Source organism: Hemibagrus wyckioides, linkage group LG10 (assembly GCF_019097595.1).
Source record: "Hemibagrus wyckioides isolate EC202008001 linkage group LG10, SWU_Hwy_1.0, whole genome shotgun sequence".
In the NCBI taxonomy this organism is placed as follows: Eukaryota; Metazoa; Chordata; class Actinopteri; order Siluriformes; family Bagridae; genus Hemibagrus; species Hemibagrus wyckioides.
This window is the reverse complement of record NC_080719.1, coordinates 5,228,821-5,252,282: the sequence shown is the minus strand read 5'-3', so window position 1 is coordinate 5,252,282 and position 23,462 is coordinate 5,228,821. Positions and strand designations below refer to the sequence as shown.

General features: G+C 38.1%; 1 protein-coding gene and 2 non-coding genes across 6 annotated transcripts; 1 reads left to right on the top strand and 2 right to left on the bottom strand.

The window, feature by feature from the left end:
- The first annotated feature begins 237 nt into the window (after nucleotides 1-237).
- On the top strand, nucleotides 238-330 carry trnai-uau (transfer RNA isoleucine (anticodon UAU)). Its single transcript is given in 2 exon segments — nucleotides 238-275; nucleotides 295-330. It is a non-coding gene; the product is annotated as a tRNA-Ile (tRNA).
- Nucleotides 331-997: 667 nt separating this feature from the next.
- On the bottom strand, nucleotides 998-1,090 carry trnai-uau (transfer RNA isoleucine (anticodon UAU)). The gene is given in 2 exon segments: nucleotides 998-1,033; nucleotides 1,053-1,090. It is a non-coding gene; the product is annotated as a tRNA-Ile (tRNA).
- Nucleotides 1,091-6,377: 5,287 nt separating this feature from the next.
- cdhr5a (cadherin-related family member 5a) lies at nucleotides 6,378-13,332 on the bottom strand. 4 transcript variants are annotated; one of them, XM_058400229.1, is made up of 14 exons: nucleotides 13,145-13,332; nucleotides 12,622-12,797; nucleotides 12,245-12,307; nucleotides 11,972-12,061; nucleotides 11,703-11,789; nucleotides 11,519-11,623; nucleotides 11,120-11,305; nucleotides 10,151-10,241; nucleotides 9,882-9,979; nucleotides 8,978-9,184; nucleotides 8,770-8,883; nucleotides 8,627-8,693; nucleotides 8,377-8,534; nucleotides 6,378-8,196 (listed from the first exon to the last, which is right to left on the bottom strand). In XM_058400229.1, exons 1-14 carry the CDS (start codon nucleotides 13,233-13,235, stop codon nucleotides 7,651-7,653), a joined length of 2,079 nt encoding a protein of 692 aa, XP_058256212.1. In that variant the 5' UTR covers nucleotides 13,236-13,332; the 3' UTR covers nucleotides 6,378-7,650. The 4 variants fall into 4 exon arrangements, with proteins under 4 accessions (XP_058256212.1, XP_058256211.1, XP_058256213.1 ...); XM_058400228.1 differs by having other exon boundaries at nucleotides 6,381-8,217; XM_058400230.1 differs by having other exon boundaries at nucleotides 8,054-8,217; nucleotides 8,352-8,534.
- Between the last annotated feature and the right edge of the window lie 10,130 nt (nucleotides 13,333-23,462).

Genomic DNA, 23,462 nt, shown 5'->3' with positions numbered 1-23,462 from the left:
AAGCACTTACTAAAAGTAAAGGTCTGAGGTGGATCTTAAATCTATTCCTGGACACAAAACCAGGACCACACCCTGAACAGGATGCAGGGCACCATGCACAAACACACACACGTTCACACACTTATTTACACCTACAACCAAGATACCAAGATAGTATCTGTTTATGGGAGGAACCCAGGGACCCCCCCCCCCCCCAGATGAACCCCACACAATTCATCAGTTTAGTTGTGACCATGTGCTCCAGTGGCACAATTGGTTAGCGCGCGGTACTTATACAGCAGTACAGGTGAAGCAATGCCGAGGTTGTGAGTTCGAGCCTCACCTGGAGCATGGATTTTAACAGCAGCTTGAAAACTACAACTACTTAACCTCACAACTTTCTGTGTGCATAGATTGTACTTCAATTATACATACTCTGTATTGGGCTGAGAAAACTGTCATTCATTAAGTACTTTGTCCTGGTTATGGCTCTGGGGGGGTTTTGAGCTTATCCAGTTAACTCCAGAATAAAAGCAGAGCCACACCCTAAAAACATTCATTCACACCTAGGGGCAATTGTGGCATAATCAGTCCACCTAAAGCATGTTTTCTGTCATCTGTATATATACATACATACAAACAAATGCACACAAACGTGTACCAGGTGTTCCCCTTATGTGATATGTAACATCATAATGGCATTAATGCCACATGTAGAAGAGCTCAAGGAAGTTGGTGGTCATGAGTCCAAGTATTTGATGGCTCCAGGAAAGAAGTTCCTTGTTTGTATGTGGTTGAGGAGACCATTGCTATCGTTACAGTCTGGGGTGGGATCCTTAAAAAATCTTTATTTCTCTGGTCCTGTTCATTCTGGTGTCTGTGTCCTGAAGGAGGGTTCAATTCTTCTGATTATGAATGAAGACAAACTTCAACAAACTGCCTCGAGTTTCTTTAACTGGAGTATAATTCCATCTCCAACTTTTTAATGGGAAAGTTTGTAGGCTGCTTTTAAAATCCATGCTCCAGGTGAGGCTCGAACTCACAACCTCGGCATTGCTTCACTTGTACTGCTGTATAAGTACCGCGCGCTAACCGATTGCGCCACTGGAGCCCTGAAAACAACCCTTTCTGTACACAATTCATGTCGAAATGTACTTTGAACATCAGGCTACCTTTTAACCAGTTGTTTTTTTGCACTTAAAAGAGAAACAGCATTAAATCGGTTACAACGGGTGCCCAAGGCCGCTTTCTGCGCGTGCAATAACGATCTCGGACCCACAATCCCTTGCGATTCTCATCGAGCTCGGATTCTCACCTGCTGATTTGGTGTTTAATTAACAAATATATACATAGCGTCTTAAAGTAAGGTGTCTTTTATAATTATTTTTCTTTTCATTGATCAGTAATAAAAACCGGTTAAAATTCCCACTTTCACTTTGTTAATCTGTCAAAGTTTAAGAACCGTGTCTAAATATCAGACTTAAATCCTCACGCGCTAGAGGACCACACCCCAGTGACGTCATCGAAGTGCAGACTCAAAGGAGGATCTCAGCGGTATTTGGGACGAGGCTTTTAAAAGCAGTTTGTAGAAATGTTCCAAAAAAACCTAGCCAAATCCCAACAGGCCAAAATTGTCCTTGTTCTCGAGGAAACAGCTTTAAAATGTTTTTTATGATTAGATAAACTGACCTAAATAAATAAACATTAGCTCAAGCCAATAGTCCCAATATTTATGATAACTATTTCCTACAGAGGGAGCCATAACATTGTTGTATTAGGCTTATCATTGTTTTAGTAATTATTTGGGGCGTCAAGTATCATTGGTTGGGTAATTTCTTGGGGCATCAAGTATTTTGGCAATTATTTGGGACATCAACACTCCACAGATTCTTTTATATCTTAAGTTATAAAAGAAATAACGATATAAATATTAGGCTAATTGAATGAAAGAATTGCCACCAGCACTTATCGTTTAACCGAACAGCTTAACGTGTACATCTTATATTTTTTAACTTTGTAAAATGCTGTGTATTAAACTCGGTATTCCTTTAATATCTGCATGAAACTGGTCTGAGAGAAAATAAACACACATACTGTATGTATTTTTATTTATGTTCTTAATTACTTTTTATATGGGGTTTACCAGTAAAGTTTTATTATATTTAACCTTGAGATTATATACTGTATATCTAACAGAAATAAGTGTCTCATGCAGTATAATACACTATATTGCCAAAGGTACTGGGACACCCATACAAATCATTGAATTCAGGTGTTCTAATCACTTCCATGGCCACAGGTGTATAAAATCAAGCACCTCGGCATGCAGACTGCTTCTGCAAACGTTTTTGAGAAAGAACGGGTTGCTCTCAGGAGCTCAGTGAATTCAAGTGTGGTACCGTGATAAATTGCTACCTGTGCAATAAGTCCATTCGTAGAATTTCCATTCGTGAAATTTCATTACTAAATATTCCATGCTCAACTGTTAGTGGCATTATAACAAAGTGGAAGCAATCGGGAACATCAGCAATGAAGTGGTAGGCCACATAAAATTACAGTGAGGGGTCAGCGCATGCTGAAGCGGATAGTGGGCAGAAATTGCCAACTTTCTGCAGAGTCAATGGCTACAGACCTTCAAAACTCCATGTGGCCTTCAGATTAGCTCGGAGACAGTGCGTAGAGAGTTTCATGGAATTGCATTTCACGGCCGAGTAGCTGCATCCAAGTCTTACATCACCAAGTGCAATGCAATGCAGTGGTGTAAAGCATGCTGCTACTGGACTCCAGAGCAGACCTGTTCCCTGTTGTGACAAATTATGCTTCTCTGTCTGGCAATCCGATGGACGAGTCTGGGTTTGGCGGTTGCCAGGAGAACGGTACTTGCCTGACTGCATTGTGCTAAGTGTAAAGTTTAGTGGAGGGGGGATTATTGTGTGGGGTTGTTTTTCAGGGGTTGGGCTTGGTCCCTTAGTTCCAGTGAAAGGAACTATTAATGCTTCAGCATACCAAGACATTTTGGACAATTTCCTGCTCTTAACTTTGTGGGAACAGTTTGGGGATGGCCCTTTCCTGTTCCAACATGACTGCACAAGGAGGAACTTGACAGGTCTGCACAGAGTCCTGACCTCAACCTGTTAGAACACCTTTGGGATGAATTAGAGAGGAGACTTTGAGCCAGGCCTTCTCGTCCAACATCAGTGTCTGACCTCACAAATGCGCTTCTAGAATAATGGTCAGAATTTCCCATAAACACACTCCTAAACCTTGTGGAAAGCTTTCCCAGAAGAGTTGAGGCTGTTATAGCTGCAAAGAGTGGGCCAACTCCATATTAAACCCTGTAGATTAAGAATGGGATGTCATTAAAGTTCATGTGCAGACATCCCAAAACTTTTGGCACTATAGTGTAAGTACTGAACTGGTGCAAATGGTATGTCTTAGCAACTAAAATATCTTGAGTATAGGCTAATTTAACTAATATATCTCTTTATTTGATTGCTTTTCAACAAAGATAAGATTATGAAGCCTATTTCTAGTTATTTGTACTAATTTCCCAGTCTGTTGGCAAATTAACGGAGTTAAAAATTGTCCTTGTCGAAGTTTATTCACTGATGCTCATGATGCACTCTGTGATGCACTAACTCTATGATGCACTGATTAAAACAGATTACTATTGGAATGATTCTGCATCATCTAAACTGGCCTTCTGACAAGTGTACACAGTCCCCGGTCTCTTCTTCCATATTTTGTATCTATGCATTGTTATGCCATATTAATTTGCATTTTAATCAGTCACTTTGACCTTTAATGCCCCTCTTTTTTTAGTGCCTATCAACAAAACGATCACAGACTTTCAGAATAATTCAATTCTCTCACCTGTGCTTTTTTTTCGTCAGGCAAAAAGTGATGTGCTGACGTGAATCACTTTCTCCTGCATGGTTATACAAGATGAGCATCTTCTTGGTTATGTTTTGAAAGGTCAGCTCTAAATGGAGGCAGATATTTGATTGAACTAAATATTTTGAATAAATGTTGGGTTTGGGTTTTTTGGGGGTGATGGGTGGGGGGGATGCACAAATCATATGCTGAATGGCCTTATGTAGGTTTTGCTATAAACATACATTAGTTACTTTTTGTTAAGTTTACATTAGTAGTTGTTCATGGCAGCCTGGTGGCTTAGTGGTTCGCACTGTTGTCTCACAGCAAAAAGAACCTGGGTTTGAATCTGGGGTTTGAACAGGCAAGGGACTTTCTGTGTGGAGTTTGCATGTTCTTCCCATGCCCAGTTTCCTCTTACAGTCCAAAAACATGTACATTAAGTTGATTGGTAATTCTACATTGCCCATAGGAGTGTGCAGTGACCTGCCCAGGATGTACCCCTGCGTTTTGCCCAATGTGTGCTGGGATAGGCTCCAGCAGATATCTGTGACCCTAATTAGGAATAAAGCGGGTATAGAAAATGGACGGATGGATAGTAGTTATTCTGCCCTTAATTTAAATCCATTAATCCATGAATGATCATTAGGAAAGGTAAAAACACAGTTATTGGCATCTTAATATTTCTCATATTTTTATTTCTTCCTTTTCACACTAGAAACCGTGAAATGAGATTTTCAATTTCATGTCAAGTTCATATCATTGAATAGAGAAAGGTGCAATTTAACGGTGCAATAGCATTTTGTTTTAAAAACATAACTGAATAGTGAAATGAAATATACTTAAATAATCTGTTGTGGATTATAAAATTATTGTTTATTCCATATAAAGATGAGAAAACCTGATTGGAAAACAGCATTACCGTCTGTTCTGTTTATAAGAATCTCCTATCAGTGAATATGTGCTCTTTCACTCCATCTCAAGCAGTCTGAACTGCACTGTCAAATACTTATCCAAGAAAAAATACCACAATGTGCTTTAAAAACATAACGACAAGAAATGCAATAAAACCAGAATAACCATAAACAGCACCTTTCCAACATGGAGTAGTTTATTATTGGTGAAGGGATGAATTTTCAGTACAAAGCAACTGAATGTCCTGTTTGTGTGCTTCAAAACGCTAGTAATGTTAATACAGACACTGGAGACTGGACAATGAAGGCATCCTTGGCTATTTCCATAAATTATTAAGAGGTAGATTTGCTGTTTTATAGAGTTATAACTTGGCTTTCAAGCATTTGTATGACTGAGTGCACTCAAAACTGATCATCAGAATTTCTGAGCAGGAAAGGGGAGCTGGACTGGACCCGAAGAGTAAAAAAAAATCCCACACCATTTAAGATCAAATCTAGATCATGAAATTGTGCTACTTCTTGCCGAATGTTCTTTTATAAAGTTAACAATTAGGCCTATATTTATGATCCACCTATCCAGCAGATGGCGCCATAATACTGATTTCTGGGCATTTAATGGGTTTGCAAAAATGCCTTACTGCTTTTGCCGCTGATTTTTTTTTCTGGATATCTGTAAAGTGCTCTGTTTCACTAACAGTATTTAATTCATTTCCTGACTATATTATTCTAATTATTTCGAATGTAAACTGTTATGAATTATTTTAATTTTAAAACTGTGGTGCCACAATATCTTGCCAAATTCTTAGAAACATTACACTGAAATTCACTACAGAATTAAATAATGAACCTTGCTATTGTTGGTATCCATCCATCCATTTACTATACCCGCTTTATTCCTAATTAGGGTCAAGGGGATCTGCTGGAGCCTATCCCAGCACACATTGGGCGAAGGGCAGGGGTACACCCTGGACAGGTTGGCAGTCCATCGCAGGGCTACATGTAGACAGACAACCACACAAGGCAATTTAGAACTACCAATCCACATGTTTTTGGACTGTGGGAGGAAACCAGAGTACCCGGAGTAAACCCACACAGGCACGAGGAGAACACACAGAAAGGCCCCTGCCTGTCCGAACCTGTGATTCAAACCCAGAACCTTCTTGCTGTGAGGCAACAGTGCTGACCACTAAGCCACCGTGCTGCCCTGCTATTATTGGTATCTCTTGGAAAAGATGAGGGACTGGGAAACTGAGCGGTTGTTAAATTTGTTTTTGTGCTTTTTTATACAATAGTGACACCTAGTGTTTAAATCAGGAACTTTTAAAAATAAATAAATAAATAAATCTTACCAAATTTGTCAAGGTCATGGTGGATCCAGAGCTAATCCCAGGAAGATTTTGTTTGAGATGGGAATGCATCCTGGACGGGATGCCAGTCCATCACAGGACACCACATACACTGATTTTTTCACACACTTATTAACATTCCACCTACAGGCATATTTTGGTGGAGATGTGAAGAAACCGAAGAACCTGGAGGAAATCTAGACCAGTGCTCTAATGATCTTCACCCAGACAGTAATATACATAAGAAGAATCAGCTTGTCTTGATGAGGTACCCTTTCATACTGACATACTTTTTTTGAGCAATGGTACTGTAATATACAGCAAGGCCATGTCAAACTTGGCACAGGATTGTGGTTGTGACACACATGCCACATATGTTTGCCAAACTAGTTTTTAACTGTCATGAATTTCCACAACAATCAAGATAGAACACATTCTCTTGCTTCTTTATTCTTCATTTCTACACTTCCACGATTCACATTTATATAAAATATTCTTAGAGTCTTTATCTGTATCCGTGTATACAAAATGTTATTCACAGCAATGAAAGAATTATACTGGACAAGGGGGGAAAAAAACAATCATTAAGTTATTGCATAATTATGCATAATTAGTCCTTAGTGCAAATGTTATGTTTAGTGCAGTTATAATATGCTCCAAAATAGAAATAATGATATTTGTTGTTGTGCACATTAGTCTCTCATTTAAAAAAAAGAGAAGATATTATTATTGTAGTCAAGATGTTTTTGTTTTGTTTTTTTCTCTTCAGCATTTTTATCACAGATAAGAGATTCTCAGTACCCTGCCACGTGAGGACACCAGTGAATCGGGCTTGTAAGACAATGCACCTCATCATAATTAAACAATGCATGAGTATGTATTTTGGGGTGATTCCACGATTGTGGTGCCATGTGGGTCTTCATTTTTTGTCATTTTTAAACATTGAATTTGACATGTTTAAAAAATGTCTTAAACAATCAAAAGGGCTGAGTTTATTTTTAACTGACTTAGCAAATACACAAAATATGATTAGTATAATATTATCATAACAAATTCTAATTATATAATAATTTACTTTCAGTCTGTAATTTGGGTAAAAGGGTTGTACTGTACTTTCAAGTCAGTATTACAATATAATTGAATATAAAGCAAAAAAAAAAACAAAAAACAGAGAGAATGTACTTTTCTTCTATCTGTGATCCCCAGGAAATTTGTGTGATGTCTGGAATATTCCAAATATGTTCATAGGGGTGTTCAGAATGTGTCCAGGTACCTGAAATGTAAAGAACCTAAAATTTGCTGATTTGTCAGGCATGAGACGTTAAATGGAAAAATAGGGTTGTATTCACATATATTTCAAGATGTAGTTGGCTAGAAACGATAAATTTTTATCTTTACTTTACATTCATATTTGTAAAAGTAATATCACTGGGAAATTAATGGCAACCGAATCATGGAATCACCCTGATATCAGCTCAGGAAAGACTGTTTTAAGTCTTATAGCGATGTGTTTCAATGATTTCAAGCCCTCTTGGAACTCACTGGCCTGTTTTATCTGGTTCTGGTGGCTCTCGGTGGTCAGAACCATTTTCCTGGTGCTTGTCAAAGTCCTGGATGTTCATCATACTCAGCTCACTCAGTTCCATATCGCTGGCTTTTAGAGCCAGAGAAGATGATTCGTCATCCTCTTCCTCTTCATGTTTAAGCCCTATGTTGTCAGGAATGATCTCCACTTCGATATCTGAGGAATCCTCGCTCTCTTTAAACCACACCGTCTTCTGTCTGTCCTTCCTTCTCTCTTTAGCTAGGATGGATCTGACTTGGTCTTTAGATCCTTGGGCTTTGGGGTGGAGAGCTGGGCTGCTGCGGTGCACATGGTTCGAGTGGACTCGCATGCCACAGGAATTGCAGTGCCTCTCACGTGGTGTCACTCGCACTCTCCATTTTGACGCCAGTTCCTGTTTCCTGTCTCTCTTTTCTGGTCTTCTCAAGGCCAACCTGCCCATTTCTGCTTCGTTCATAAAGCCGTCATTGGTGAACTGCATGCTGTCTCTTGGTCTTAACCCGTCAGTGGGCTCAGTTTGCTGCAAGCATGGACCTAGACACTGAATGGGGGTGTCAGATCAATGCCACTTTTTTTTACTATTACAACTAAATCTAAACATATAATAAAATGCACCATTTATTTCATTTGCCACTTTGATGCCTTTATAATATGATCTTTCAGAACTGGACTCACACAGCGATGATGAGAAGATGCTGACCTCTGATAACTTGAGCGTGTCTGGGTTCCTTTTCTTCAGACGGGAGATGAGATAGCCAATTACGATGAGGCAGAGAACCAGCAATGCGGCCATTATGAAGCCCAGCAAGGCCATATCTCCAGCACGGTATCCCTCTGAGGGCGACTGGACTCCTACGGCTGTGAAGAAGAACGAAGGAGCATTGAAATGTATAGAACAGCACTGAATGACTATTAAAGAAGTCATAACAGCTGTAGAGGAAAGCACTCACGTGGTAGGACGAGCACGGAGAGGGCCGCTGTCCCCGACTCACCAGTCGACACATCAACAGCTCGAACCTGCAAGCAAAGAAATTTATATTATTTACATGATAATGTGACGACTATATGAGAATGAAGAAATTTGTGTATTTACCTGTAAAGCAAAAGATTCGGTCCTAACAGTTTTTTTCAGAAGCACAAATCCATCTGTGGTTATGTTGACATAACTGCTGTACTGTACTTCATATCTTATGTCAGGATTTATTCCCTATCCATGAAAACACATTTGAGTCACATAATATGCTGTAGGTCCACATTATACACTTTATAATGCTCTACATTGATATGAATATTACACCTACATTTGCAAAGTCATCGTCCCTGGCTCTGACTCTGAAAGGTCTGTTTGAAGTCCTGTCCTTGAGCACCATGTTCTCAGGGCCTGAGTTGCTGTAAACATATGCCTCATAGCGCTCCCGCTCGAATTTTGGAGGGTTCCTGCTCTTTTTCATCACTTCGATGTTGACTGAAGTGGCAGCGAACTGGTCACGGTTTGACACCTGTGAAGCCTAAATAAAAACACCACCTGTATTACACTGAAGTGCAGTATTTGTTGCTCAAAGTACCTCTAGATGTGAATTCCCGCCTTGTTCTCAGCGTTCCCAGGATATTCTCTGGATCCATGGCAGCTCTGAAGATGGCTGGATGGATGAACAGCTTATTCCAAATGTCACTTTCTACCTCTTTTAACTCTTTTTACCCTGTATAAGACTTAACTTATTCATGCTAACTAGCTAATTGTTAGCCTTAATCATCAGCTAGTTTATGTTGGCGAGCCATTGTGTTCTCACGTGAATTCAGACTGTACTGAGTGTTCTCCTGTATCAGTACAGTAAGTTACAGTTACTTACTTATAATGCTCAATTCATCTTTATAGCAGTACAGAATCATGCTGTAGGTATCAACAGCTGGCTAGTTAACTGCTAGTAAGCTAGTTTTCATTTAAAACTGTTTTTTTATTATTGGATTTCGATTTATAGCTCAAACTTAAAAGTATGCTAATTTAGATAGCTAGCTAGCTAGATAAATCACAAGATTAGCACACATGGTATTTATTTCTGTTTCCAGGTACCACATTATCTTTTAATCAGTTGCATATTATACCATTTTATCTTCCTACATCAAGAGCTGGAAAATGGAAAACATTTAGTGATGACAAATTTCCTCCAAATTGTAGATATAATAGTAATAATAATAGCCATTTACCAGAACTGTGAGAGATATCGGGCCTGCAATATCCGCTGGTTTTAGCATGGTTATGTTTCCTGTGTTTTCATCTATTTGAAATATGTTGTCTTCATTTCCTACAGTAAAACAAAGGAGTAGAAAACAATTATTTTGTATACCAGTAACCAAGATGAAAGTTCTAGATAGATAGATAGATAGATAGATAGATAGATAGATAGATAGATAGATAGATAGATAGATAGATAGATAGATAGATAACAAAGAGGGAATTACCCAAAATGTTTTACCTCTAACAATTTTATAGCTAATCTCTTCATTTCTGCTTTTGTCTCCGTCTCTTGCATAAATCGGCCCTGGAAGTAACTGCAGTGGTCCTTCCTAAAAATTCGAAAAGGATTATTAGATCAGATTATTAGATTATTTTAAATGCATTTTGGAAAACACTAAATGCTACAGTACTAATTTTGTGAAATGGTGAATGAAGAAGATGGATGACTCAGATAAAATAATTAAACCATAGACATTCCTGTGGCAGAAAATGTAGTGTCCATGACCAAATGCTGCCACTGGAGACTTTTCACATGAAAAATTCACAAAATCGAAGATTATACATTTTTCCTTGTTAAGTACCTACATGCTTTTATATTACTAGTCTTAGTGTACTTGGGGTGTCTGCTATTCAAGTCCATAGAAATGAGTTGTTACTATAGAAATGACAAAGAATCAGAGCGTGTACATTCATATAATTATGATTAACATGATCGCTTCATTCTGACCAATCAGAATCGAACGCTGTGGTACAAAACTTTTTACAATATATTTCAAGAGACACAACACAATGTGGACAATTTTCAAAGGTCGTTATGTATAGTGTTTTAGAGTTGGGTGCAAAAATTTGTACACCCTTAGGATGAAGTAAAGAAATTACATTTACAGCAACGAGTCCTTTAATGGTTATATATTGTATGTTAAGAGGTCCCGTGTCTTTCATATCCTCTGCTCTGAACAGTATTTGGAACCTCACACTTGTAATATTCACCCCACACATTTAGAAAAATATTATTATTATTATTATTATTATTATTATTATTATTATTATTATTTTGCTTGATATTTTCATTATAACTCCGCCTGATGTAAATTATTCAATCATGTAGAGACTGAAGGATTATAGCAAAGCTTTTTGTCTCAACAGTAGTTTTCTGTTGACTTTTTTTCTTCAAAGGAGACGTGGATTTGAAGGAAAAATCCTTTACCTGTCTTTCTGTTAAGTTGACCCTGCCCTTATACCCAACACTCAGGCAGATTTTGGCCGTACCAATATTTACTCTTGTGCATGGCTGGAACCAGGGAGGGCGGTTGTCGATGTCTTTTATGTTGATTATAAGCGTCGTGGTAGCTTTGTAGGTGATTTGGCCTGGAGGTGACAATGGTGGAGTATCCTATAAAAGAAAAGAAGCTAAGTTAGGTTTGCTAATTGTAAGTACATGAGCATGTCAGTAGTGGAAGACATAGCTACTTGATTTTCAGAGTAGAAAAAAATGTCTACTTTAGGCCAGATATAAATGTATAATTAAATATAGAAAGTATTTTCATTAATTGCTATTAATACTCTGTGCTAAATCAGGATTTCAAACTCTTTTATCCTTGCATACCTGCACATATAAGGTCAGTGTCACCTGCTGGACGATGTCATAATCCAAGGTCTTGTTGACGAGAATATTAGGCTTGTACATGTTCTCCAGTCTAAAATATGGGTTCTGCAAATAGAGACAGGATTCATAAATCATTCCTACATTAAGTTCAGAGAAAGACAAGATAACCTAGTTAACTGCCTACCAGAGCTGGTTCCAAGGCGTAATATAAAACTCCTGAATCATCATCTTTTGCTTCAATCTGGGCCACGCTGGTGTTAACAGGTGTGAGCTGTGAACAAAAGATAAAATGAAACATCCTCCTCACTGACCTCATGCATAGACGTTTTGTAGGGCAGTGAACATTAACGTTCTATGCTCCCTATAAGTAATGACATCGCACTCACTTCATTATAAATGGAAAAGTGTAATTAAAGTTCTCAGTGGCTTTATAGAGGCACAAAAAGTTCTCACCTCATTAACATCTAGAGTGTATTTACTCTGGGCAAACAAAGGAGGGTTGTCGTTAATGTTTTCGACTTGAACAAGCACCGTCAAAGTAATCTGTGGATTTAAACAAATAAATAAGGTTGGCTTATGCTCAAAGACAGCTGTTGGGGGGAAAATATGCTGCAAATAGAACAAGCCCCGAAATAGAGATTCAAGCTGTTCCTTTTGCTAAATTCATTAGCACAGAATTAATTCTGTTGTAAGTGTGACAAATGAAACGCCATGTGAGACGCTTACACTTCTGGATCCTGTTTTATTGCAGCGGATTTGAACCGTGAGCTCCTCAGGATTTAGCAGAGTCTGAAAAAGGAAATTAACACATTAATGTCAGAGGCGTTCGCCAAAACCAATTCAGGTTGGCTGTTAATTTATTCAGAGTAGCTGGAGATTTTTTTTTAGCCTGGAGCGCTCATATATCCGAGGTCTTGGAAGGTTCGAAAGGGTGGAAAGATTCTGAGAAATGTTCTGGGAACTGTGACCTTATCACAAATGTGGGTGTAAGTTCAGACATGTGGAATACAAACTCAACGTGTTTCTGCGGCAGCGTCACTTGTCAAAAAGAGGAGAGGGCAGTTAGAGTCATATTTTGGAAAGAGACGTGAAAGGAAACATACTTCAAAATCCAGGCGTTTTTTCAGGATCAGATCAAAGCCCCTCAGGTCAAAAGCATTGTCTGGATTCTCGGTGAGAGTCAGTGTGACGTTCTTTGTTGTTGTGTTAATACGGACAACAAGGGCATCGATTGTGTTGTTCTCTTTAATAGTCACAGGCTCTGAGGGAACTGAACAAACTGAAGAGAGAAGGCAAATATCATCATGTTTAATGAACCACGACCCGGCCTATGAGTAAACAACGAAAATAAACAACACAACTTTTATTTCTTTTTTCATTTTTTGTCAACAGAATTAGTTCAGGATTTGAATGTTTCTGAGTAACAATATTGTGTTGCCTTTCTGAATTATTGATCAGTCAGTGACTTTTTTTTAACGTCCAGTTCATCAGTCAGAACCCAGATACAGCCATGTATTATTTACTCAAATACACCAAACCAATAGGTATCCTAGCCATCACAAACAAGCATTACACAGGCCACGTCAACAACTGACTCGAATTTACTCGAAAACAAGCCGTACTTACTTTTTTCAGCATGGCAGAATTTGTGAAGGAGGAATGCTAGAATACAGCTGACGGCGGTGTTCAGGGATTTTAGCTTATATTTCCTTTCCATGTCCCAATATGTGATGAACACAAATAAGTATGGAGGACTAGAAGGGACCGTGGCACCAGCTGGTACTTCTTCACATAAAGCACTGACTGTGTTAGGGGATGAGTGGGAGTCGACTCTCGTCGCAATGTTTGTGACTTCATCTTACGGTCATATATTGCCTAAAGAGCTTGCCAACAACGGACTGCTCCCTCCTACAAAAAATACTTGCATCTGCTTTTGAGGGGGGCATTTTGTATTAGTGCTCAGCATAGCAAGAGTGCAAGAATGTGCCTGCAGAAAGGAAGGATTTGGACTTTGTTGTTTTTGTGAGGAACACACTAGATTTGTCCCACTTTGCAGATAATCAAGATTCGGGCTGTGCTATTAAAAAAAAATGGACTGTCTAGTTTTAAACCTAAGTCAGATATTTCAAAGATATTAGATGACAGCATTGTTGCATTCTCAAATCTGATTGGTGATGATTTATTTTCTTTAACAGGAGCTCAGAATGTAGTGTAGCTACAAATGACATGTTTTTATTAATACACTTTCAATAAAAAGTTAATGTATTTTATTGTATTTTAATACATTATTGTTTCAACATATCAGGAACTAGTAGTGGATTATCTGTAAGTTCAGATCATTTATTCTCTAAGGAACATACAAAACAAATGAAACTGTGAAATGAAGAGCTGTGAACATGAACTATGTCTACAAGGCACGAAATATGCAGACTAGAAATGAGAACGTGTTTCATATATTGACAGCTAACGATAAAAGAAGCTTGAAAATGAGCAAATGAGGTTCGAACATAAAATAATGAGACACAGGTGAGAGAACATGTGACCAGGTCATGTGACATGCAGAGACTGACGGGTATTGTAGTCCTATAGCCATTTGACACTACCATGACTCTACAGTAACTACTAATTCACAGGGACTTAAGTATGCGGAGCAGGATCTACTTACTTAACATTTTTGTAAGGAGTCTCCAGAGTCAGTGCTCAGGCAGGATTTTGGCCAAAAGTCCATGTCATAAAATGTAACTGTAAACCTATGAAAAGTATTGCATGATGATAAATGAGTCAGAAATAATGTAATTGTTGGCAAATTGCTGTGGTATTAAAGGAATAAAACACAACAGGTTGTGCTGTTTTTGGAAACTTCATGGTGGAAACAGTTCAGTGCTTTGTGTTGGCCTGTGTCACACCACTCAAGTTTTTGATTCATTTCCTGTAACAGCTTTCACCGTAGTGTGATAAAGGTGCCAGAAAAGATCTTTTGATTGGATGAGACTCAGTCATGACACGCTCTGGTGTTAGACATGCTCGGAGACAAGCAGAGTCTCGTGAAGTGACGCTGCCTCACTCGGCCCCCCCTTCTCTCCTCACCCTGTGTGGGAACAACGGATACACACATATACAAAGAAACACACATTGTGCACCCATGTAGAAGCCTGCTAATGTCATGTGTTCAACAGAGGCCTGCATGCTGCATTCATGAGATTAAAACACTATAAATGCTTTTGATGAAGAATAATCCTGATACTAGTCTGTGTTAATTACAACGATGTTGGATTCTTGATTCTGATTGGTCAACTGGTGTTGATTATTTTTCTTTTCTAGGAGCCATATTACAAGTTCAAAATAATGAACCATTTTTAATATGGTGTCATTCCTAGAGTGACAATTTACACATGGCTTTGGTAGATGCTTCATATAATCAAATTAATAACAAACAGATTAAACATGTCCTGTTATTTGACACTGATTTATTGATAAGCTTTCTGTATTGAGATGTTTGTTTTAGATTTTGAAAGGAGTCTCCAGTGTCAGCACTTTCTAACCCCCATAGGCAAAGCATGTGAAACTTTGTTCATTTTTACTTAGTCCTTAGGACTGTGTTGTTTTATGTAGCATAAGTGTCTTGGAGGACCTTTGTTTTATTTTACTATGAACTGAACCAGCTATATACAGTATTGTTTGAAATGACAAAAGCTGTAACTTGAGGTTTTGCTTCACAGGAAATTCGCAGGGAAAAGGATGTGGTGTTTTGTGATTTCTCAAGATGTAACAGGATGTAGGACAACATTTGTCTTGACAAGAGAGAAAGAGAAAAAAGAGAGGCTGATGATGGAGCTGTTATAACAAAATTGAAATACTGAACTCACTAATGATCCTGATGCCCTACTTCTGGCTGTGGAGTCTCATCACGTGGAGGCCACTTGCTGCTGATGAAGATGGACCACATGGACAGCCTGGAGGTACAGGGGATTGCTGTGGATGATAACACTTAGAAACTATGAAGACAGCTTTGTGATGCAGTTGATACAAACAGATTTGCACTCAAGTTTTCCATTAGTGAACAGTTGATAACTTCAACAAAATAGAATTGATGTTATAACTCGAATAAATCTCCTGCTTGCATAATTGCACTTTCTTTTTGACCACATAGTACACAGTTATAGAAGGGAAATAACACTATTCACCCAGATGAGAATGGGTTCCTTTTTGAGTCTTAAGGTTTCGTCTCAGGGAGTTTTCCCATTGCCACAACCAGCTCTGACTTGCTCATTAGGGAAACATTTATACATTTAAAATACTCTACAAATCAAATATTGAACTTTGTCTGGTTGGCGTTCCACAGTATTAAATGTAACTATAAACAGATAAAAATTCAATGCATCATGGTTATTCATGCATCAACTTTGGGACAATTTGTTATAGAAAAATAATCAGCTTATAGGGGGTAGTGCATCACATCTCCCTGTCGTTGATTATTTTCCCATAGCGTCATGTCATGCTTTAATCCTTGCTCCAGGTTAAAGAGAATATATGTCAAATAATTCAACAGCTCATGTGAATGTGAAAAAGAAGCATTACAGCACAGAGAAATTCTTTCTTGGCATATCCCAGCTTTGGAAGTTGGGGTTGGAGTGATGCAGGGCCCCTGGAAGGTTGGGGGCAATGCTCAGGGGCTCCAACAGAGGCAGTATGGCAGTGCTGGGACTTGATCCCTGACCTTCTGATCATCAACCTAGCACCTTAATAACCTTCACTTAACCACTGCCCCTTAATAATGATGTTATTAAAATATGTGTTAGTTTAGAAGTAAAAAATGTAGCATCTGCATGGTAGGAAGGTTTATAAATGTTATGTAAACACATTCTCACCTCACCCAGGATGCCTACACAGTCTAAATTGAGTATCTTATGAATCAGCACAAAGAGGAGTTAACATTGTTAAGGAAAATCTGTTCAGGGACTCATCAAAACATAAGGGAGTGATGGACTGAATGAGGCAGGAGGCTCTGAGTTACTGTAGATAGCAGCTTTGGAATTAGGTGTTTTAATAGAACGACTATTGTACAGGATTATCTAAGGTGGTCAGGGGCTCTAGCATCGCCCTGGTAGTAAAGGGTTTTGCTATGAGACAAAAGTGCAGTTTTTGCAGTATTTACACCAGCAGACGGCAGCATTGTGCAGGTAAAGGAAAGATAAGTTGCCTTTTTCTGATTTGTTCACATTATTGTATGTACACGATATTGCCAAAGTTTTGGGACACCCCTCAAAAATCATTGGATTCATGTGTTGTTCTTCAGGGGTTGGGCTCGGCCCCTTAGTTCCAGTGGAACTCTTAATGCTTCAGCTTCATACCAAGACATTTTGGACAATTTCATGCTCCAAACTTTGTGAAAAGAGTTTGGGGATGACCCCTTCCTGTTCCAACATGACTGCACACCAGTGCACAAAGCAAGGTTCATAAAGACATGGATGAGTGAGTTTGGTGTGGAGACACTTGACTGGGCTGCACAAAGTCTTCCCCAAGAGCCATCCCCAACCTGTTCCCACAAAGTTTGGGGCATGAAATTGTCCAAAATGTCTTGGTATGCTGAAGCATTAAGAGTTCCTTTCACTGGATCTAAGGGGTTAAGACCAACCCCTGAAAAACAACACCTGAATTCAATGATTTGGAGGGGTGTCCCAAAATTTTTGGCAATATACTGTAGGAATATACTACTTCATGCACTTTATTAGAAGCACATATACACCCGTTTATTTATGCAGTTATCCTGTCAGTCAATCAAGTTATTGCAGTGAAGTGTATAAATTAATGTTGATAAAGATCAGTTCATGTTTTCAACATCATGCCTTTCTGCACATCAAGAAGTGTGGTTTCTTGAGGCAGACATGCTACTCACTAGATCATTTTTGCACCATTCTATTTCTTGATTTATTAAAGAGTGAGACACTGTATTTTTAATCTATTTAATGCCACTAAACATTACAAAAAATGCCTTATGTCACAGAGAAATAGCTCTAATTTGCGCACTCACTCGAAGTAATAAATTTACCTCAGTGACGCTGACTAAAGTCTAATTTTATAAATGTTAAATAAACGTCTATTTAAGACATCTCTCAGACATTTTTCATTGTTACCATCACCACACATTTTTTGTTAATAGCTTTGTGGATGGTTATATATCATCTCTAGCAAGCTGTCAGAAACCATTCAAAAATATTGCATAAGTACAAAAGTTTTAACAGTTCAAACATTTTAATCTACATGTTTTATTGTCCCAACATAAACCGAAATTATTACTACCATCAATTACATTCACCAAACACAAAACTGACAGAAATCATGTACCATAAATTATAAAACACAGTGGGAGAGACATGGACTTATTCTCAAATATTAGTAGTATATTATATATGATAATACATCTACATTTTTGTTACGTTTTGGTTTTTTACAGATAATAAAAGATTTCTGCATTTTGATGGGGAAGTGCATGGTGGCTTAGTGGTTAGTAAATTTGCCTCGCATCTCTGGGTTTGGTGGCTCAGTTCCCACCATGGCTTTGTGTGTGTGTGTGTGTGTGTACTCCAATGTACACACTCCAATGACTTGTGCTGTAGTCTGATTGGCATCACTAAATTGTGTGTGAGTGTGTGTGATCGTCCAGGGTGCTTCCAGTCTTGTGCCCCAGGTCCCTTGTGACCCTGTATAGGATAAACAGTACAGAAAGTAGATGGATGGATGGATGGACCCCATTTTGAGGTTCTTTTGGAATTTCACAGGACATGGAACAAAGTAATCCACTTGACATTTCTAATATTATAAGATTGTTGGAGTAAATTTTAATCCTCCCACTGTAGGGAGACAGTTTTATTGTAGCCAATATACACATCATGCTGCTATGTCTGTACTAGTTTGATCTGGTGGTGCAATTAGCCTGAAATGAGGTATATATATATATATATATATATATATATTTTTTTTTTTTTTTTTCTTTTTTTTTTTCTGATATTCACCTCAAACAGAAGGTGAAAAAATCCCCATGTGTTTCAAGTCATTCACTATTTTTAGATTGCAGTTTTACCCTTCAATTTACGTTAAGAAACCGTTTGCCCATTCTGCTGTCTTGACACACTTTTTTCACTTTGGTCATTTCGAGTTAAAAGTAAGGGTACAAATTCTGGCCCAGTTTCAAATATTAAAGTGACATTGACATTGCTGGTGAATTGTCTGTGGTTTTTCAGAAGGCCTACGATTAATAGAGTGATCTTGGTATAAGCAGGCTTTGAATACAAATGGCTTTAGAAGAGAGTATATGAATAACTTAGATGTACTGTGTGTGTGTGTGTGTGTGTAGAGGGGGGTTAGGTATTTGGCCATTTTTTTTGATAAAGCCATCATTCAAAGATCATAAATGAGCTAAAAAAAATTAAGCTACATACAAAGCCTAAAACCACATGCTGCATTTGAGAAATTGTCTTTTGGAATGCAAATTTCAGAAAGATTTCCAATGCGCTGATTGTGATGGACACCTCTGATTGTTTTGGATCTGCCGAAGCAAAGGTGACTAATGATTTCAGTTACAGGGTCTTTATGTCATGGCGACATCATTTAAACCCTAAATTAGATCCTATGATTGGCTTGATTGCAAATACACAGCTGTATTGATTGTGTAGTAATGAGCAATGACTTCCTGGATTCACTGTGATATTAAAGCAAACACATACATTCCCAGTTTTGGCAAAAGCAGCAGATATATCCATTGTTTAAGGTTCCAATCAATGATTGAGATAACAGAGAATTAAGAGCAGCTGTTCAGTCTCTTTTTTTTGCATTAAACAACCATCATTGTTGTTGCCAACATCATTTACTTTTTTCATGTATCTGTATCTTAATATCCAAGCCAATAGTCAAAGATTCTTGGTGTAAATAAATATCAAACATTACGAAAGTTTCATTGTCGATCTATTGATAGATATTAGATTTTTAGCTCCCTGATTAAGATTTTAAAGAGCAGTCACTGCAGTAGAAAGCCATAGAGCTATAGACTATTGACCACACAAAGATAATCAGATGAACAAAACCTCTCTGCTCCCTTACAAACTAAACACGTCCTTTTCCATTCTGAGGTCACTGGATTAAATAAAACAGCAGCTTCAACACACAGCTTCTTCCCAAAGCTTGAAACCCTTCTCAGCAACAGGACGGACAAATCCATTTAGCACTGTTATTGAACTATTACACAAATTTCACACATATTATCCAAATTTAATATATTATTAAAGTCTTATTTTCAATACGGTAAGGTTTCCATGTCCTGTACAGTCTGTGAAAGATGCAGATGTAATGACAGCTCTTACTACATTCTGAACATGTCTATACTGCATGTACTCTTTTGCACTCCCTGAAACAATCAGTACAATAATATAATAGTCAATACTTATAATACTTGCACTCTTATTCATTGAGAAGTCTTGCCAATACTCTCTTGTAATTGCTATTACAGTGATCTTATGTTTTTCGAATAATCTTCGGATGTACCTGTTGCCTAGTCTTTTTGCTGTTCCTATTTTTGACTTGCTTTATTGGGTTGTTATTAAATCCTCTGTGCATGGATGCTCACATTAGGTCCTGTTCCTTACAAACAGATAAATCATAGGGGCTTGTATAGTGGACTCTATATCATCTAATAAACTAATAATAAACTGTAGGGGCACTTGTTTTCAACCTGCCTAAGTTCTCCTGCTGCATTCCCTCCACTGGCTTCCAGTAGCTGCACACGCTGGTGCTTGCCTACAAAGCCTTCTTACCTCAAAGCTCTTATTACTCTTCACACTGCACCTCGCTCTCTCTGATCTACTAGCACTGCTCGACTGGTCCCACCATCTCTCAGGGTAAGAGGTAGGTATACATCTACTGTAGACTCTTCTCTGTTCTGACGGTGGTGGAATGAACTTCACCTAGATGTCAGAACAGCTGAGTCACTGGCCGTCTTCAAACGGGAAGACCTATCTCCTCCTGAAACACTTAAACAAGTTCTTAGTAACCCTGTTTGTTTTATGTAATGTTGCATTTTGTAAAATAAAAATCATCCCAAAACAGTTTTTAGGCTGATGGTATCCTAAGTCTTCGACCTATTGAACCACTGTTAATGAATTCAATGATAGAGACTTCAAAGCACTTATGTACATCGCTCTGGATAAGAGCATCTGCTAAATGACAGAAACGTAAATGTACAAAAATGTGTGCTGCTTAACCGAGAGATGTATTGAATTATATATATGAAATGCTAATATGGTGAATCTCTGTAAGTGGAATTTAAGGGAAGGACCAGTGTCAGGGTGTTTTTTAATTAAAATCAAGGGAAAAAGCAACATAAATAATAACAAGAACTAAATTAAGGGCGAAAAAGCAATGTAATAACAAGTAATAACAAGAACTAACTTGCCTTAAAAATGTTACAATAGAAATGTTAAAAAATGGTTGGTGTTTGCAAATTGCTAAAGGTACTCTATACGTGACTCTTTTTCTTACTCGTATTCAACTCTTCTTAATTACGGTTTGTTGACTCTCGATATCAAACATTCTGATGTAAAATCTGAGGACATGACAAAATGCCTTAGTACTTTTACATATTTTATTAGATATATTTATATAGATTAAAGTACCCTGTTAAAATCTTTTCTTGAATTGTTTTGTTGACATATCAGGAAGTTGCACTAGAACTCAATAAAAGTTGAATACAGCACCACATGCTGTCATGGTGGACTAAACCCCCACTAAACTTCAATTATTCAGCATATTATTTGGAAAATACTATGAAATATTGAATTGTAAGGCTGTGAAGAATATAAATCCAGGTCTGCTGAATGTATTTCTGGGAGTCTAACAGCTTCCCTAATTGCTCAACACTTACATATTCCATATCACTGTATTACACCTCCATTCATTTGTGGCTGATTTGAACAAAAGTTCTAGAGTTGCTTGTTGTTACTATAATAAATCCATTTCAGTTATAAGCCCAGAAATAGCATGGGGTAGGAGATGCTGTCAAATGCTGTGAACAGTTTTTACTAATTGTGCCATAAACTATTTTTGTTATGAAGCAATTAACATCAAGCAGAGACACAAGTGTAAGAAAATGCAGCTGTGAAAAGGATGCAATAATACATTTAACTCCTTAAACTCCTGGCTTATTATTCTGTTGTCCCTTTTTTTTTTATCTTAAAGTATATTATTCGGTAACTACAATGAATAATTCAGGAACTACAACATAATTAACGTCTTTTGAACCTCACACAGAAGAAGAACATTAACACATCAAAGATTTTTTTATCTGGATTTCCTTATGACTGTCCGCAGATGGGCTACGTGTAGGAACATGGTTTTAAATAAAACTTCTCAAACCGCCTCGATCGTATTAAACATCGCCCGTTTAATATCCTGTAGAGTACCTAAGAGATTTAAAAAGCCTGGAAGGAAAAAAGTCAAATATGAGAGGTTAAATCTAAGGCCTAGTGTCTTCTCATTGTGCTTCAGCTGGGTCTCTTTATTGCAGATGTGTTTTCCTTATGCTTCTCTGGAAGCGTGTGTGAGAGCAATATTTATAAAGATGTACAGAGATGTTCTGTTGGTAATCTTGGTTAAAATCCAGACGTTTGTGGATACTGATTACAGAGGTCAGTGTTTACCTGAGCTGAATACTAAGTCTGATATCTAAACGAACGTTTATCACAAGAGAAACATCTGAAGACAGCAGCTGTGTTCATTACGCTGGACCAGCTGGTTTAAAAGGGATCCTCTGAAATGTAATTCCCACATTAAATAAGAAGACATTTCACATTTCTAAAAAAAAACCCTTAAACATGAATGTATGTATGTATATATATCTGTATGTATATATATATATATATATATATATATATATATATATATATATATATATGTATATCTGTGTATACTATATGCAGTATGCACATATATGTGTTTTCAGGGACATTTGGTTGGAAATAGTTGCTTGCCATTGAAATCCTACTTGCTTCTACCAGGAGGTTATTATAAGTTGTTGTTGCCTTTATTTGTGACATATACAATAATACACAGTGAAATTCTTTCCTCGCATATCCAATCCTTGGAGGTTGGGGTCAGAGCGCAGGGTCAGCCATGATACAGCGCCCCTGAAGCAGAGAGGGTTAAGGGCCTTGCTCTAGAGCCTAACAGTGGCAGCTTGGCGGTGCTGGGGCTAGACCCTGATCTTCCGGTCAAAATATATATATATATATATATATATATATATATATATATATATATATATATATATATATATATATACACTATATTGCCAAAAGTATTCGCTCACCCATCCAAATAATCAGAATCAGGTGTTCCAATCACTTCCATGGCCACAGGTGTATAAAATCAAGCACCTAGGCATGCAGACTGTTTTTACAAACATTTGTGAAAGAATGGGTCGCTCTCAGGAGCTCAGTGAATTCCAGCGTGGAACTGTGATAGGATGCCACCTGTGCAACAAATCCAGTCGTGAAATTTCCTCGCTCCTAAATATTCCACAGTCAACTGTCAGCTGTATTATAAGAACGTGGAAGTGTTTGGGAACGACAGCAACTCAGCCACGAAGTGGTAGGCCACGTAAACTGACGGAGCGGGGTCAGCGGATGCTGAGGCGCATAGTGCGAAGAGGTCGCCAACTTTCTGCAGAGTCAATCGCTACAGACCTCCAAACTTCATGTGGCCTTCAGATTAGCTCAAGAACAGTGCGCAGAGAGCTTCATGGAATGGGTTTCCATGGCCGAGCAGCTGCATCCAAGCCATACATCACCAAGTGCAATGCAAAGCGTCGGATGCAGTGGTGTAAAGCACGCCGCCACTGGACTCTAGAGCAGTGGAGATGCGTTCTCTGGAGTGACGAATCGCGCTTCTCCATCTG

Excerpts from the sequence above, each read along its gene's own strand:
- cdhr5a (XM_058400228.1), bottom strand. The coding sequence starts at position 13,235 with ATGGAAAGGAAATATAAGCTAAAATCCCTGAACACCGCCGTCAGCTGT. Across the intron at positions 12,308-12,621 it reads AAAAACGCCTGGATTTTGAA|ACTCTGCTAAATCCTGAGGA; the intron begins GTATGTTTCCTT and ends TTCCTTTTTCAG. Across the intron at positions 8,694-8,769 it reads CCGAATCTTTTGCTTTACAG|GTTCGAGCTGTTGATGTGTC; the intron begins GTAAATACACAA and ends CTTTGCTTGCAG.